Source organism: Montipora capricornis, chromosome 5 (genome assembly GCF_036669925.1).
Source record: "Montipora capricornis isolate CH-2021 chromosome 5, ASM3666992v2, whole genome shotgun sequence".
NCBI classification, from domain to species: domain Eukaryota; kingdom Metazoa; phylum Cnidaria; class Anthozoa; order Scleractinia; family Acroporidae; genus Montipora; species Montipora capricornis.
In genome coordinates, this window is record NC_090887.1 from 742,501 (window position 1) to 760,000 (window position 17,500).

Below are 17,500 nucleotides of genomic sequence, written 5' to 3' on the forward strand. Positions count from 1 at the left end.
CACGGGTATATAAGGGTATACATGAGTATATAAGGGTATAGAAGGGTATACATGGGTATATGAGGGTATACATGGGTTTACTAGGGTGTGCAAGGGTATACATGGGTATGTACGGGTATACATGGGTATACTGGGGTATACAGGGGTATATAAGGGTATACAAGGGTTTACATGGATATATAAAGGTATACATGGGTATATAGGGGTATATAAGGGTATACATGGGTATACATGGGTATATAAGGGTATACATGGGTATACATGGGTATATAAGGGTATACATGGGTATATAGGGGTATATAAGGGTATACATGGGTATATAAGGGTATAGAAGGGTATACATGGGTATATGAGGGTATACATGGGTATACTGGGGTATACAGGGGTATATAAGGGTATACATGGGTATACATGGGTATAAAAAGGTATACATGGGTATATAGGGGTATATAAGTGTATACATGGGTATACATGGGTATATAAGGGTATACATGGGTATACATGGGTATACATGGGTATATAAGGGTATACATGGGTATATTGGGGTATACATGGGTATATAAGGGTATACATGGGTATACTGGGGTGTGCAAGGGTATACATGGGTATGTAGGGGTATATAAGGGTACACATGGGTATACTGGGGTATACAGGGGTATATAAGGGTATACATGGGTATACATGGGTATGTAGGGGTATATAAGGATATACATGGGTATACAGGGGTATATAAGGGTATACATGGGTATATAAGGGTATAGAAGGGTATACATGGGTATATGAGGGTATACATGGGTATACTGGGGTGTGCAAGGGTATACATGGGTATGTAGGGGTATATAAGGGTATACATGGGTATACTGGGGTATACAGGGGTATATAAGGGTATACATGGGTATACATGGGTATATAAAGGTATACATGGGTATATAGGGGTATATAAGGGTATACATGGGTATACATGGGTATATAAAGGTATACATGGGTATATAGGGGTATACATGGGTATACATGGGTATACATGGGTATATAAGGGTATACATGGGTATGTAGGGGTATATAAGGGTCTACATGGGTATACTGGGGTATACAGGGGTATATAAGGGTATACATGGGTATATAAAGGTATACATAGGTATATAGGGGTATATAAGGGTATACATGGGTATACATGGGTATATAAGGGTATACATGGGTATATAGGGGTATACATAGGTATACATGGGTATACATGGGTATATAAGGGTATACATGGGTATATTGGGGTATACATGGGTATATAAGGGTATTCATGGGTATATAGGGGTATACATGGGTATATAGGGGTATACATGGGTATATAGGGGTTTACATGGGTATACATGGGTATATAAGGGTATACATGGGTATATAGGGGTATAGTAGGGTATACATGGGTATACATTGGTATATAAGGGTATACATGGGTATATAGGGGTATAGTAGGGTATACATGGGTATACATGGGTATATAGGGGTTTATAAGGGTATGTAAGGGTAGACATGGGTATATAGGGTTAATTATTTAAATGTATTATAATATACGCGTGGGAATACATTATAATTTAAATACACTATAATAGGGGATACATGAAGTACCTAGGCTTAAAACAGCGAAGTTCTTGAACTCAAAAATACTTCATTATGTTACTTGCATGTACATCATTTGCCCCTGATTTGGCAGATGGGTAAATTTTATTTTGAAAGCTTAAGGGTTTATCAAATGACTACTGTTTCCCAATACTTGCTACAGAAAAACACCTTGACAACTGGGTATATTAACAATGTCACAAAACTAACAAGACAATATTTAGTGCATATTGAGTTGTTGCAGAAATGTGGTGCTCTTCAAGAAAGTAAAATATTCAGTTCACATACCTCTGTGAGTCAAATAAATACTTGTATCATGAGGACCCCATGGGTAGTTTGTGAGTTTACAGTTCTATAAAAGAAAACTATAATATTAATTCTAATTTCTTTTTAGTTAAGAAATTATAAAATTAAAATCAAGACCAGTATAGAACATTCAAATCCTTTTTTACCTCAAGAATCAGACTTCTGTTTTTCATGTCATTGGTCCATGGTGGCACATAACGCTGCGGGATTTGAGGATGGTGACGAGACCAAACAGGGATACTGTTGGTGATGAAAAGTTTAAGAACTTTTATTATCATTCACTTCATATTTTCCATCAGAGGTAGATCTGGAGCAGCTTTGAATTGAGTGTCCAAAGCTATATTTAAATTCGTTGGTTTTTCATTTTTAGAGGTGAAAAATCTACTTAAAAATCATGTGCCACATTCTTGGCAAATCAGGAGAAAAATCACAACTCAAAAATATTATTGTGTTACACATTCTCTTGTGCTGTGCTGCATGTATATCCTTCGCGTGGTGATTCCCTTATTTGATTGTCCGCATTTTGATGTGATTGCCTGAAGACGTTTCCGCGGTTTTGGTTTACGATTTATGCCAGTAAATTACAAACCGCCCTCACTTTTAATTGGTATGATCACCTGTGCCCTTGAACTTGTCATGTAATTTACAAATATCAAGCCCTGCACTTTTCATCTTAGAGTTCCTATCCAGAATTATGATCGAATCACTTGATAAAATTATCTGGGAAATCGGGCTAGACAATCTCGAGACAATCGGCTCTCCCCTACTTTCCTCATCCTCTGGACTGCTGAAGATCCAACTAGCTACTGCTCTAAATTAATGCAAGCTAATATTTACGCTCGATGGGATATGTTTGATTAGAAATATATTCATAAAAAGAAAGTTTTCAACTTGATTCTAATAACAAATAACCAGCAACTGACTTCTTCTTCTGGTCCATCAAATATCCCTGTGCCGGTGAACAACACAAACAAGTCCTTGACAACCAAAACAGTGACCATTGAAGAACGAACTTTTAGTTTACCTTTGTCTTGTGTTAGTGTCGGTTGCCATGATATTTAGCTCCAGGAATTACTTATTTGTAATAACGCTCTTTATAAGGTTTTCACCTCCCAAAGCAAACCGTTTTAGTGTTTCTGTTCGAGAGAACTATCGGATAGCTTCGATAGCGTAGCTTAGCGTATGTGATGGAGGGGGTACTAAGCACCAATCATACCCAGACCTCCAAAGCTTTGTTCATTTCGTGTTCCGGTAAATGAATAATAAACCTGAAACGAGGAAGCGTTTATGTGCTGAAGTCGACGTTACGCAGGAGGACAGGCTGTGAATTGTGGTAACATATTGCAAGTCATTGGAAGGAAAGTGGCAGGATGAGTACGCATATCGAGAGTACAGGGCTCACCTGCGATAGCGGCACAAGTGCATTCCGAAACTCACTCCAAATTCTAAAAGTTACTGCGATTTCTAAAAACTCACTCCGAATGCTGAAAGCTCACATCAGTTTTCCGGCAATTTGAAAAGAATATATCGCTTGAAATTTAAGAATGCTGACTTCTTTAAAGAAGCTTAAAGAGATTTTCAGTGTGGGAATCGCAAGAAACCTTCGATATGATTCTGAAAACCTTTTTCTGTGGACTGACAATACGGTGTAGATCCCACCCTGAAACACAATGATAAATCCGCAGATATGGATAAACTAAACTATATTACATATAATCAGTCCCACAAATTAATTTGTCTTTGGTGATTTATCTCCACCATGCTTTGTAAATAACCAGCTGGTGGCTTCCTTCTCTGTTGCGTTTCTCGATACTCACGGTCCCGCAACTGAATTGCTGGCTTTACTGCCACCGTGCATGAAGAAAGGCTCTTTACTTTACATCAACAACTAACTGCTCACAAGGTTCAACAGCTTACCTGCGATCGCGCACAAAAAGTGTATAGAATTTATCAAAATTTCAGGAAACATTTCATTCCTTCGCGATGGTTGGATATTGGATTGATTGTAGTCAAATCGGCGCTTACACCGCGGTTGTCTATTATCCAACTCGCGCTCATGAAGTTTCTATTAAATATCCTCTTGGCTAGAAAGCTTCTTTCGTTTTATTATGTTTAACTTGCTTTATTTTACTTAAGTTTCCATTTATTGTATGTATAATACATAAAATAAATCCAGTCTAGAAAATAAAAGTAAGCTCTTATTCTGCGCCACATAAAAATCTGTCTACTCTCAATTGTGTCACCTTCTTTTCGGCATGTTTTACAAAGAGCAATTAGGGGAAAATAGAAGTCTATACCACAAAAGACTTTGAATGCATCCTCTTTAGTATGTAAAAGAAGAGGCATAAGATTCGTTGCCTTTTGAGTGTTATGGAGAACGTTTTTCTTGAAATCTCTCAGAGGAAGCGCAAAAAAACTATTTTTGTTCCACCGTAAGTTGAACAATCTCAGGCCTCAATACAGGATTGTTCGTGTTTTTTTTCCTAAAATTGTCCGTCGCTCAGTTAATGAACTTTGTCATCTATTCTGTAAATCACTCAGATATCTGGGATAAATTATTGTTCAACTAAATTTCGGTGTTAATTCGAACGGATGTATTGCGATCCACGTCGGTGATATTATAATGATACAATGCGAATTTTCTTCGTTTTCCTGTAAATTTAAAGGGTTAGTTTTTCTCCTTCCTTTAGCGGCAAATAACAAAATATAATAAATAATGTCGAATCTTGCGTCACTCGAGGACGAAGTTGATATAAAGGATCTCACTAATCAGCCAATAGTAAGCCAAGAGTGTTTCAAATATAATTGATAGAGTCAGGTATATTCTCGAAAAATTATGTGAAAATTATGTTTGTTTCGTTGGATCCATTAGTTTGAGAAGTAATAAAAATCTTAATGAGACTTATGACCAGTACAGTGTAACCAAACATTCACTTACCTTGAATAGCAAGCTCATGAAAGTCCTGTAACCAAATCCCGATTGTTTTAAAGAGATTAGCCTTGGGAATCAAAGAAAGCTTAATGAAAAGCGAGTAGCACCTATCAGAAAAGCGGCTTTCAACTACAAAAGTGGTCATTAGTTGCTTGGCATTTCTCGAACTTTGTGCCAGATACTTCTTTCGTTCCTCGATCGTTCCTCTAAGGGTAAGTTCTAAGAGAGAACTAGATGGTTAAAAACGTCAAATAACTACAAATTTGCAGCTATAATTGCTAAGCTGGTCTTTTTTTGCAATTATTTGAACATCAGATAAAATTCAAGAAGCCCATCGGAAGCAGAATGTTTTGATGGTTGTTACACCAGCCCTGCTGTCAGCCAGAATACCTTTTACGTGAGGTTAGAAATGACAGAGATTTATTTAAATTTACCTTACGGTTAGAATTAAGAAGAATTCACGCTATTTAGAACCAAAAAGAAAAGAAAAATGAAGAAGAACAACGACCATTACAAATTTTACTGGTATGGCATAATCGACGTATGTATATATATTTTTTTTTTTTCAGTGTTCAAAGGTTGAAGAATCTAAATCGATAGCTATGAAAGAGGGGCGAAACTTTGACAAATATCATGAAACGGGATTCTTTTCAGCCTCAACAAATCGGACCAAATTTTCCAAGGCTCTCGTTTTGATTTGTAGATGCAGTTTCTATCCAGTGGTCAAACAACAGTTGTGCCTTCAAAAATTTTAATGTACACCCACGTCGCTGGCTGTCTGCCAGTGCACTATGGAATGGCCTTCGCAACGCAAAGGTCAAAGTTTAAGAGAGCATTGCTTCGAGAAAAAGGTCAACGGAGCCATTGACAAAACCAGCTTTTTAATGTTACCGTGGGATGTGGGTGTTCGGTATCCGTTGGATTAAGCTATATCTCACTGTTCCTAATTTTTCGTTTTTGGTCGCTCATTCTCAATATGTAATATCCTCACAAGTAACATGCCGAGATTGTGATAGGCTTAAGCCTGGAGTCCTTTACTACAATTATACACTGATAATAAACAACTTTATATTTATTTATTTCAAATAACAGCTAAGACACCTGCAAGAGTCGAAATTTTAGAGAGAGGTGTGGACGTATTTCGGTTAACACGACAAAACTTTAAAACAAACACTGTTTTGCTGTTATTTTCCTAACTTCCGGTCTTGTCGTTTGCTGTCTTATTTCTTGAACATTTGCATTTGATTTCAGTTTACAATAAACACCTCTTTCGATATCCGCGATCTGTACAAAACTTGTGATAAAGCTTTGTTTTTAATATCTCTGGAGGTATCTTATCAGTGGCACCCAACGAATCGGTTCCTCACAGTATCTGTTCGCCAGAGGAATCTTGCTGGCTGGCAAAAATACAGGTGTTTCGATGAGCTGGCTGGGAAATTTTGTTATTGATAGAGGTTTTACCTGGGAATTACTGACTTTTTCTGGCATTTCAACCCGAGCTGGCTGTAGAAACTCTGAAGACTGAGGACGACTAAAAAAAAAAAAACAAAAAAACAACCCCTTCCCTCTCCCAGAGAGTAGTCACAAACATACGACGGCTGGTCAGAGTGATTGCCCTTGCGGAAAAAACCTGTTTTGTCCCGCTTTTGTCGCTTTTGTTCGGTCGTTTTGGATCGAAGGATTTGAAAGCGCGCGGAATTCCTGGCTGGGAAACCAACCAATTTTATCTAGCTGGGTGGGAAATTTCTTGTGTGTCTTGCTGGGAAAAAGGAACAGATACTGTTTTCCCAGCAACGCTGAACAACACCTGAAAATGCCTTAATAACATTTATTTTCATTAACTGGGGTATGATAATACATTTTACAACAAATTGGTCGTTGGGTTCCCCTGTCTTATGCACGGTTCTTCCTCCACTTGGCTCTAAGCGAGTGGTGCCAGAATAGCGTAAAAGATCTTCCTTTTATCCTTTCTGTTTTCCTTTGCCGACTACTTTGCATGAAGCAGTAACAAAGGAGTGAAGATCTCACTAGCATACTATTGTATATCGATACTTCCTGGGGTTTTTTATCGAATCATCTAGGAAAACTCCGCTTATCGTATCTTGGTCCATGAAAAAGCTTAACCTGTGTGTACTTCTTTGCTCCCAATTTAGTGATTGCATAATTTCAAGATTCACTCATTAACTTTTAAACAACACTGTTTGGTTTTTGACAAGTCGGTTTGCCATGCAACCTAGTTTAGCTAATCGGTTTTATTATCTTACATACTCGAGATCATTGCGCAGACCAAGTGTTTGTTCGCCAAGAAACCGATAAAAGATCAAAATAACAATCATCATCATCATCATCATCATCATCATAATTTTAATGAAGTACTGATTATCATTATCATCATGAACATCAAAATCATCATTTGCAAACTATTACTGCTGTATATATTATTATCATCATCATTATCATTAATAATAATAATAATAATTATCTTATTATTATTATTATTATTATTAGTAGTAGTAGTAGTAGTAGTAGTAGTAGTAGTATTTCTAATACTCTCCTAATTTTATTTAATCTCCAAGATAGTACGAGCACTCTGATTGGCCAATTAAGCATGTCGTATTTTATTCAGTGTTCAGCCTGATCAATTCGAAGTGTGTGTTTGTTGCTTTATTCAAATTGTTGCTTTATTCAAAGTTTAGAGTTATATGTATATCCATCAAATCGCTTCTTCTAGGTCCTTACTGCCCCTTGTTTTCATTCTCCAGCTCAATTTATGTCCTTCAGGTATAAATTCAACTTAAGTCTTAACTTCCTCGCCCAATATCCAGAGATTTTTAGAATTGTCGCTTGATTTGACAAACTGAAAATGCATGGATTATCTTTTTGTTTTTCTTTCCTTTTTTCTTTGTGTTTGTTTTTCTTAGTTTGATTTTTCTTTTTAATTTCCTGTTCTGGTCATGCCCACTGGCATGCAAGTTGCTAAGTGGACTAACGAAGCCATCAGTATAGTCATTTAGGTACGAGAAAATTAAGATAAATTCGGATATGCCAAGGCTTCTTTGGACATTTTCGAGAGGAGCGCTTTTGCTGGGCGTTAATTAAAGCCAATCAGTGAAAGACTTCCTCAGAGTGCACCATTTTCGTTTATTACTTTCATAAACATTAATTTCCGTCAGAATAGTAAACACTGGGCTTACCATTTTCCTTAGCTTCTGTAAATGCTAGTAATGAACTGGAGCTGTTAGAGCCAATAAATTATTCCTGGGACCACTAAAATGTATAGGATTTGACAAATTTCCAACTGAAACTTTTAACTAGGATCATTTATACTCAGTTAAGGGACTCGCGGATTTAATGTCGACCGGCAGACAGTCATGATTGTATTAATTCTACTGCCAGTGTGGGAGACCTTTTATTAAAGCCGCGAGAAATTCATTGGGAAAACATACAAAACAGATGTTTTTAGTGTCATTCTATGCAAATCTCCCATTTTCGCTTTGCTAAAGTGCAGACAGATTCAACGTTACGATGAAACATTTTGGCAGATTGTTACACTGTAGGGTCAGTCGGCTTCATACGGCATTTATAATAGCAATTCATTCACTAAAAGTTAATAACTGCGAAGAGGTCGCAAAAAATCCCACAGAAAAAGAAGACATTTAAAAGCAGTGTGAGTGAGTACTTTGCCTTCACTTATCAAGTAGTTTATAACAAAATCGAACGAAATTCATGTTATAGGGCCGGACACCGAGCACGATCCTTCTTTTTAGAATTCGGGGGAATGCCACAACAATATTTTTTTGGAAACATTGATTTTTTTACACTTTTTCACTGGGCTCGTTGAACTTTCAGGCGTATAAAATAAACTTGTGTCAGAGTCGTGCAAGTTCACGTCGAATATTTTATTTAATGAAACCAGGCTTTCTCTCAACGCCAATGGACCGTCGTTTGCCAGAAAGTGCCTGAGTATCGATCTTCTTACGCAATCAAACGCTCACTGTCAAGGGTAACAAAACGAGATAAATAGGAAAAGAGGCATTGATGGGTTTTGATAAGCTTTGGTCGTAAAAGGATCTATATATCTAAAGGTAGCTTTTTTCTACAGTTCCTGAACACCTGTTCCCACCATTATATTTCAAAGTCGCTCTCTTTTTACTTTGTTTGTTTGTATTAGCTTAAAAGCCGTGAAGGAAACACTTATATAGAATACCTAACACTGAACGGCCTTCGTGTATTAAAACAGTAGAGTTGAAGTTGATTGTCTAAAACGCCCAAGGTATTTCAGTTTGACCAACTGCAGCGATATTTCCTCAGTTGAAGATAGGCACTACAAACATCCGCTTTTGCTAAAAATGAAAAGCATTCACCGTTGACATTGCTCTTCTGACCAAACACAGTTCAATTTGATCTTTCTATGAATTATTTTTCTTAACTGTTATCATGTACCCTTGAGCGTTGCTCAAGATGTCATTTTTTTATCTGGTTAGGCCGGCGTTTTTCTTGACCTAACGAGACATCTACAGCGACGTGCTTCGCCTCGAGGCACCCAAACTAATTCATCATTCACTAAGATATTATTCACAACTTTTTTTTGTAAAAGAAACTAATGAACGTAGGTTTAAATTTTAAAAAAAGTGACAAAGAGAATATACACAAGGAGTCATTGAAGTTCCCTGGCATTCATCATCACGGTCAGAGAATTGAATGCCGATTGCGTAAAAGTAATTATTCCTGAAAATTAGTGTGAGGAAAACAACGTAATAACAACTGGGTATAATTCAGAGACCAATGAGGAACAACTTTGCAGAGCTGACAGCAACCGTTATCGGCAACCGTAAAAAAGGGAACGGTATGGTGGATGCAACGGATCCAACGAAATAACTGAGGTAAAAGTTTTGTCTTTTGTTTTACGAAATCATATGTACCTCAAAAACTTGCGATATGACACGAAAAGGATCTTCCTTATTTTGTGATCTTCTATATGCAAAATTACGAAAGCTTGTGGCGTTCATTCACGATTGTACTAACACCTTACTTCCAAAATCCTTAGCTCGGTTTATTGTTTTAAAAAAACTTATGAGACGAGGGGAACAACTTGGGGATTTGGATGAGATATTCTCTAGACTTTTTGAGTGGCAGAGTTACAATAAAATAAGAGCGCTTTTGAAGTTAGCGACTCTTGAGGGTATATTATAATCTGGCGGTCGGGCAGTTAAAGCCCATTTTGGGACGTGTTTTTCGGTTTTTGCGTGTTTAATGGTGGTTTTTCGGAAAGGTTTGTACTAGATATTCCGAACTTGGCTTTAAGTCCATCGTAGAAAGCAATGTGCATTTTTTGTGTTTGTGAACTTTTCGTTGGATGTCAAACTAAATTTTTTGCTTACAGGTTATTGTAAAGGACCTAGAAAAATATGTTTTGCTGTTTTGTTCTCTTCGTGATGAGAAACAATGTGTGAAGATTGGTTACTGTGATTTTCATTCGGCCATAAAGTCGCTTTCGGTCTTAAAGACAGAAAACGAAAGCGGGTTGTGGGTTTCGGCTTCAAAGAGCAAAAGAAAGCGGTTCCCAGTTTAAAAAGAACAAGATAAGGCAGTTTACGTATTCTGGGACCCCCCATGATTGACCCTTCACTGTTAGAGCGAACGTGTAACTTGTTTTTTGCTTGTAAGATGTTCAACGGAATATTCGTCATTTGTTTCGTTTAGAATGATCGGTGTAAACCATCTGTTTAGGGGCTTTTCTGCATGGCTCTTGCTATTTCATTTGCCTTTATTTTCGTGCTCAACACAGTTGCTTGACCGGTCAGTTGACCGAGCAACATCGAACCATGCTGGAGATCGTGGCTCCAAGCCCGGCCTTTGGAAACTGAAACATCTGCAGCATTGAGACTTTTCTAATTATCTCGGACAAAGACGCTGTTGAAAAACCCACGTTGTGTAGCTAAAATCTTGGGACGTACTTTCGGTTTGAAAAGCACACGTTTCTTTGTTGCAAGAATTTGCTCGAATAATTCCACAAACATTGCGCGCAAAAAAGCTATACGTGTGGTGAGTTTTACCCACCGCGTGGTCAATCGAGGTGAAATGTTTCATGTACCGGACGCCATTACCGCTCGCTAATTGGGTCATTGAGCAGGCTAAGAGGAGACAAAAAAGTTCATCACCAACATTTTCATCGTGATGTTGCAACCGACTTAAGCAGCGGCCATTAGTCGTTCCACCTCAATAGCAGTATGCGATCGGTTATGATGATGTACGAAAATCCCTCCCGAGTCCGTGAACGACACAGCACTGACAGACCAGCGTGTCGCAATCGCTATTACCGATAATAATAGCGTTTCCAAACTGTTGTAATGTCACTATGGGAACCACTTTGTCCCTCCAACCAATGCAAGCCTGGACATGAATATCTTTGTATCCCCAAATTTCCTGTTTTCGAACTGAAACCGCCTTAACCAACTATTAAAAAAAAGCCATTTGAGTATTTTTGCGATGTTCAAATGCACATACAACACGAGATTGCATGAGTTGAATAAAAAAATTAAGACTTCTGTTATGACTTTTAAAAAATTGACAACGTAGAGTACCAAAACTCTAAAATTCCAAACACCTGTAATGATTATAAAACACAGAGCAAACCATCTGGAAGCAGGATAAAGGTGAGATAACCACTCGCGATGAAAATCTCTTTCAGACATTTCGATAAAAGAATAATAATTCGAGAAAACTAACTCGTTTTATTTCTGACAAGTGACAAGTGTGACCAGTTCTTGGCTTGGTCTGTCTTCTGTGGTGTATCATGGTTGGGAGGGTAAATGCTCGGAGAAATTAGCTACACCAAGCTACTCTAAAAATCCGAGGGTAAATAAAGATGTATGATATAATATGATCGCTACTGTAGGTGGAAATTGTTTCCAAGGCGACCCCGCGTAGGTTTAACTTTTGAAGGTCCCCCACAAAGACATAAAGGCAATCATTAATAAATAGATTTTAGACAAGTGAAATAAATATATACGTATCTATAATTGATGAGGCAAAATAATTTAGTTTACTGATAAATGATTAAGCACAATTGTTTTACGTTCAGTATTAATATTGTATTAATTATCAGTATTAGTTTTGCTCAGCTTGTCATTTATATTTCATAACATTTCAAATGCAAGGCCCCGAGTATGTGTAAATTGTTTTGTTTTTTTTTGCACTGTTCATTGCGAGTTGATCAGTCCCGAGTCGCGAGTTCTTCTTTTATTTCTATGACGCCTGGTCCCAGCAGATCTCATGGGAATATGCGGGTATTTTATACTTCGGAGGATAAATTAGCATAACGTCATTGGACAATTGACCATTTGTCAATTTTCTAAATATGTTCAATTAGCTCTGACAGATTTTAACAAATATACCCGGTCTGGTATTTGATAGAAACTGTATGTGGTTAGAACTGAGCCAATTTCTTAAGTTGGCTCAAACCATTTCAACACTTGAAAGAAACCTTCTTATTAGAAGGATTGACACTACAACAATTTATCACTTAACAGCAACGTTACGGTACCATATCAAACACCAATTATTCTTGAAAAAGATTCGGTCATTTTGACGATGTAAATGGTTGCCGTGGCAACAGGAAAGCCCTGCAAAAACACCTCATATTTTGGCTTTAGCTGCTCATATCTCAAAAACGAACTCGGTGAGCCCAATCTTTTATTTCTGAAGTGTAATCAGCATGCCTGAATGAAATTGCACAAAAGTGATCAGCAGGCCATGATGAAACTCTCTGCAAAGTTTAAAAAAATTCTGTGAAGCATATTCAGAGCCACCTTAACTAATTGAAAATTAAAGGTAGCTCTGAATCCGCTCCACAGAATATTTTTAAACTTTGCAGGGAGTTTCATCTTGGCCTGCTGATCACTTTTGTGCAATAACAAAAGTGGGGTCCCACGTTCATTTTTCAGATGCGATCAACTAAAGCCAAAATATAGGGTGTTCTGGCAAGGCTTTCCTGTTGCCATGGTAATTTTTTACGTAACAAAAATGACTGCATCTTATTCAGCAATAATTGATGTTTCGCATGGTATCATACATAGCATTGCTGTTACGTGATTAAGTGTCGTAATGTCAATCCTTCTAATAACAAGGTCTCTTGAAAGTGTTAAAACTGGTTTGAGCCACCGAAGGGAAAGCGAGAAAATTAGCAGTTAATTTTACAGATTTAGTCACGCTGACGTCACAAAAATCAGAAAAACACGCGCGATTCACGCTTTACGCGCCATACTAGTGCTCAGCTTGCGCTCACATTTTTGGCCGCCATTTATGCATTCGGTTTATTGCTCGTTTTTGATGCGTTCGACAGCGATAGGAATGTAAACATTACTTACGGTCGGTCGACTCCAACAATCCCTACATCATGAGTTAGGAAAGTGCAAACGTTAGCAAAATTTTAAAGTGCGCATATTCAGGAAAAACAACGAGCACGATTGGGCGTATTCAGTAGCATTCTCACTTAGCTTTTACTTCGTGTGGAAAATACAAGGAAACAAATAACGTGAATACAAACGAATTCTAGCCCAAAACACGATTACTCCACAATGGTTAATCCACTTCTACTCAAATATAAAGGTCTCTGCTGTTATTAGGGAACGTTTGCAAACAGACGACGACCGCTACGAGGAAGTAATTCCATTGACAAAATTAGGTCGTTTGAGTTGGATAGTGAAACAATTTAACCAAGTCGTTCCGAATCTAAAAAGTGTATTTTTTAAAAAATTAAACTGGCATAAACGTGAGTAGAAATATCGATACGGAACTGTAAATTTAGCGCAAGCTCAATACGGGACTTCATATTTGGTCATTTCGCGTTGTTTAACAGAGGTCGGAAAAGAAAGGTACTAATGAACAAACGCATGCGCAGCGCGTGTAGAGCCTTCCGTTTTCCTCTTCAAATGCTCTGCTATAGTTTGTGGCCTTCTTGTTGCAGCTGTGACGGTTGCCGTTGCGCAACTGAGCTACCCGAGCCTTTAACTCAAGCGCAAGATTACAAAAAGAGGTCGGCCACAGATTAATGATCCCTAAGACATCCTTCTTCTCCTACTTCAGTTTAACATTGTTCTTTCTTCGCCTAGATAAAGTCCACTAAAGATGGCAGTGCCATTTATAGGCTTCGCAGTTGTAGCAGCCATTTTTGGAACTTGTGGAATTGTCCTCAACGCAACCGTTTGCTTGGTGTACTATCTCAGGCCTCAGCTCCTCGATGCCTCCAATGTTTTCATTCTCAATATTTCGGCTGGTGACTTCTTATACTCCATTACTGCGCTTCCGATGTTGGTAACGAGCAATGCGCGCGGTAAGTGGTCGTTCGGAGAGAGCGGTTGCATTGCGTATGGTTTCCTCACGACGTTTTTCGCGCTTGGTTCAATGATGAATCTTGCAGGAGCCGCTTACGAACGGTACGTCACAATGTGCAAACTATATGAAAACGGACAAAGTCAATTTGGACGAAAAAAAGCCGTGTTCATTTCCGCGATACTGTGGATCTATTCATTTGTCTGGAGCATCGCCCCAGTCTTGGGTTGGTCTAATTACAAAGAAGAGGGAGTGGGAACTAGCTGCTCAACTGACTGGAAATCAAGAGATCTTAGTGACTTGACGTATGGCATTGCCTTAATAATAGCATGTTTTGTGTTACCTGGAGCAGTAATCGTGCACTGTTACCGTAATGCTTACAAAGTCACTCGAAAACTTGGCGAGCAAGCGCGGAAAAACTGGGGCAATACTTCACGCGTTACGCAAGAGACCTTGATCGCAGAGAAAAAGATGGTGAAGATAGCCATAGTCGTGACGGTTGGATATGTCATCGCTTGGACACCCTATACCGTGTCTTCAATGATAGGGATGTATAACCCAGATCTTGTTAGTGACGTCGGCGCTTCGATTCCAGCTTATTTTGGCAAGTCATCAGCGTGCTACAATCCATTCATCTACATTTTCATGTACAAGAAACTCCGATCGGGAATGTTCCGCATACTTCGATGTAGAAGAAAGAACCAAGTACAGCCTGGCATTTCAGGAAGAGAAACTGTTCACCGAACACCCACGAACTTTGCCTTATAGAGCGTGTTGTGTTCTGTTTCCAACTGATCTGTTCAACGCCTTGAACCAGTGTTTCACTTTCTCAAAGCAACGGCCAAGGAAACTATACCCGAGACAAAAAAAGTAAAGATACTTAATTTACCGGCCTGAAGTCTTGGGAACGGACCTCAGTTCGCGTTGTTAGAAGGAAGGGTAGAGTTTTTTTCCACTAAGGACCCACTTAGGCTGGTAAAGAATATTTGTATGTTTTTCGCGGCCAGTTGCAGCCCAATGGATCCTGTTTGATTCTGCAATAACTGATGATGCAATTTCTCGAAGAATTGTGTCTTTCGATCTCACCTCAAAGCAAGCGTTTTAAAATAATAAGGCACGTGGATTCCACTTGGATTCGCGGACAGGTTAGAAAAATTCCGCTCGATTTTCGGAACTTCGCCCGCTCAAGCTTTGAGAGGAAAAAAATTGAGATCTCATTCAAACAGGAATGTTCTCAATTGTGTCAGTTAATGGGCTCATCATCATAGTTTTCTCGAAAATATCTTGAACATGTAACAGAGAGCGGAGTTCTAGTGCTAAGTTCCTATTTACTGCTTTTATGTTATTAGACTTAGGAAACCCCGTGAGCCCAAGCAAAACCCGAGCAATAGATACAATGGTACCTTCTCCGAAACCAATAAAGTAAAATAAAGCAGTGACCCAATCAGCAATGGAATTGCAGATTGCGATCGGCTGCGTGATGGTTGTTCAACAATCCTTGTGAAAAAGGTGGTAGTGACCTTTTAAACTCTTTGTAGTATTATGACGTTCACGTTGGAGAAAGAACCGAGCTGTTATTTTTGAGCAAGAAAAAACAAAAAATAACTTTAAACAGTTTAAACGGGAACATTACTTGGCCTGTTGAGGAAGCTGTGTGCTGTACTATTGTTACATAATGAACTCATTCAGAAAAATCTAAATTTAGGGGTTGAACTACGTAAATTATTTAGAGATGTTTTGCAAAGTGATCTATATATATAACACATACATATATATGTGTGTGTGGTAAATGAAGTAAATAATTCTTGGATTTCACATGACGTCACGGCCGCCATGTTGGTGTCCCCAAACAAAGAAATGGCGGCCATGTTGGTGTCCCGATCCAATCCTCCGGGAATAGCAAGCTATTATTATGCTAACGTCTTCTTTTATTTTTGTTGAAAAACATGGCTGTTGATCACGTGAGTGAAACCCAAGAATAGGCCTTTTGCAACAATTCGTCACTTGACCTTTTTTCCATAAACACGGTAATTCTGCTGCTTTCATGAAATTATTTTTCCAGAAATAAAAAGAGCAGCTCAAAATATGCTACCATGGCGATTTTCGTAAGTATATCGTTTAAAATGGTGTTGTTAAAGTTGACGGAATTTATAAGGATTTGTGTGGGAAAAGGACGCTTTTCCACCCAGTCACCCTTCAATGATTTTCATACAAATCCTTATAGTTTTCTTAGTTTTTAAACCCTTCTAAAATTCTTCCTTCGAAATACGAAAGTCTGAAAATTTCCACCCTTGCACATTTATTCTCGCTATTTCACTCATGGTAAAAGTAGGCATCTGAGCTCTGTTTGTGGCGCGTAATCATGAAAAATTACACTGGAGGACAAAAGCCTTTCGTTCGTAAAACAAAAGTATGGAATTTTTGAGTGTTTAAATGGTAATACAATCTTTACCGTAAGTGGCAATTCTCTGAAAATTTATATTCTGGCTAAGACAAACACAATCTTTCCATTTCTGGAATTTATTAAGTTCGAACTTTAAGCTCACCAATTATCAGTCATGTGACCAATTTGTTGCAAAAGGCCTATAGTGTAGCTCGTACGATACTGCCATTCTTAATCATTCTACGTACATACCAATTAAAATAGTGTGACAGAGCCCCTTTAATGCAAAGATTCCCAAAATAACGAAGCCGTGAAAGCACATTCCGTTAACCCAAAGAGGATAATTTATCCTCTTTTGGTTAACCGTACCTAAAGATTTAAGCCCATTCCTGGAGTATTGGGGAAACTATGCAATGATTTTGTTTTCATTTATTACGAATACCCCTTTTTCTCGGTAAGTCGAAAGTAAAAAGCGTTTCACGAAGAACGACTCCATGACGTGTCCTTGTTTGGATCAACAAACCAGGTTACGAAAAAGTCACCTTGTAACGATCATTGCATGATTACTAAGAGCTAATCGGGATGTTAATCGAGTCACAATTATCCAGGACTTTCAACAAATGCGAACGGCGCAGACGATAAAAGAGATTCAGAGATTTAGTCGGATGGTCACGTTCTCCTATTAGCTCCGAAATATAAGACAATGTAAAACGCATAAGCAGAGCGTGCAGTGCTATTGTCTTATTGATTAAACAAATCGTTTGCCTTGACTTCGTCGTACTTCAAGCTTCCTATTGTTTTACAAAACACGACATCACTTACCATTCCAATGGTAAGACGGTTAAGAACATTAGGGAGTTTAAGCAAAGACGACGAGTACGGCTACGACAACGCCACAAAGCAAGAATATTATTGGTTACTGAAAAGGAAAAAATACT

The 17,500-nt window shown here is 38.2% G+C and overlaps 2 protein-coding genes across 4 annotated transcripts in view; one reads left to right on the forward strand and one right to left on the reverse strand.

The window, feature by feature from the left end:
* LOC138048996 (sperm-associated microtubule inner protein 10-like) overlaps positions 1 to 3,115 on the reverse strand; it is a 13,996-nt gene extending 10,881 nt beyond the window's left edge. Inside the window, exons 1-3 of the mRNA XM_068895093.1 lie at positions 2,939 to 3,115; positions 2,061 to 2,154; positions 1,897 to 1,960 (exon numbers count right to left, since the gene is read on the reverse strand). Of these exons, the coding sequence (XP_068751194.1) occupies positions 1,897 to 1,960; positions 2,061 to 2,154; positions 2,939 to 2,967 (187 nt within the window). The 5' untranslated portion in view covers positions 2,968 to 3,115. The remainder of the gene's footprint in view (positions 1 to 1,896; positions 1,961 to 2,060; positions 2,155 to 2,938) is intronic.
* Positions 3,116 to 8,342: 5,227 nt separating this feature from the next.
* Positions 8,343 to 17,500, forward strand: part of LOC138048998 (opsin-VA-like) — a 12,092-nt gene continuing 2,934 nt past the window's right edge. The window contains exons 1-2 of one of the 3 annotated variants that reach the window (XM_068895096.1): positions 8,343 to 9,729; positions 13,960 to 17,500. The exon at positions 13,960 to 17,500 is cut by the window's right edge and continues 2,934 nt beyond it. In XM_068895096.1, the coding sequence (XP_068751197.1) occupies positions 13,976 to 14,947 (972 nt within the window). In that variant the 5' untranslated portion in view covers positions 8,343 to 9,729; positions 13,960 to 13,975 and the 3' untranslated portion in view covers positions 14,948 to 17,500. The remainder of the gene's footprint in view (positions 9,730 to 13,959) is intronic. The other 2 variants (XM_068895097.1, XM_068895098.1) reach the window with 2 other exon arrangements.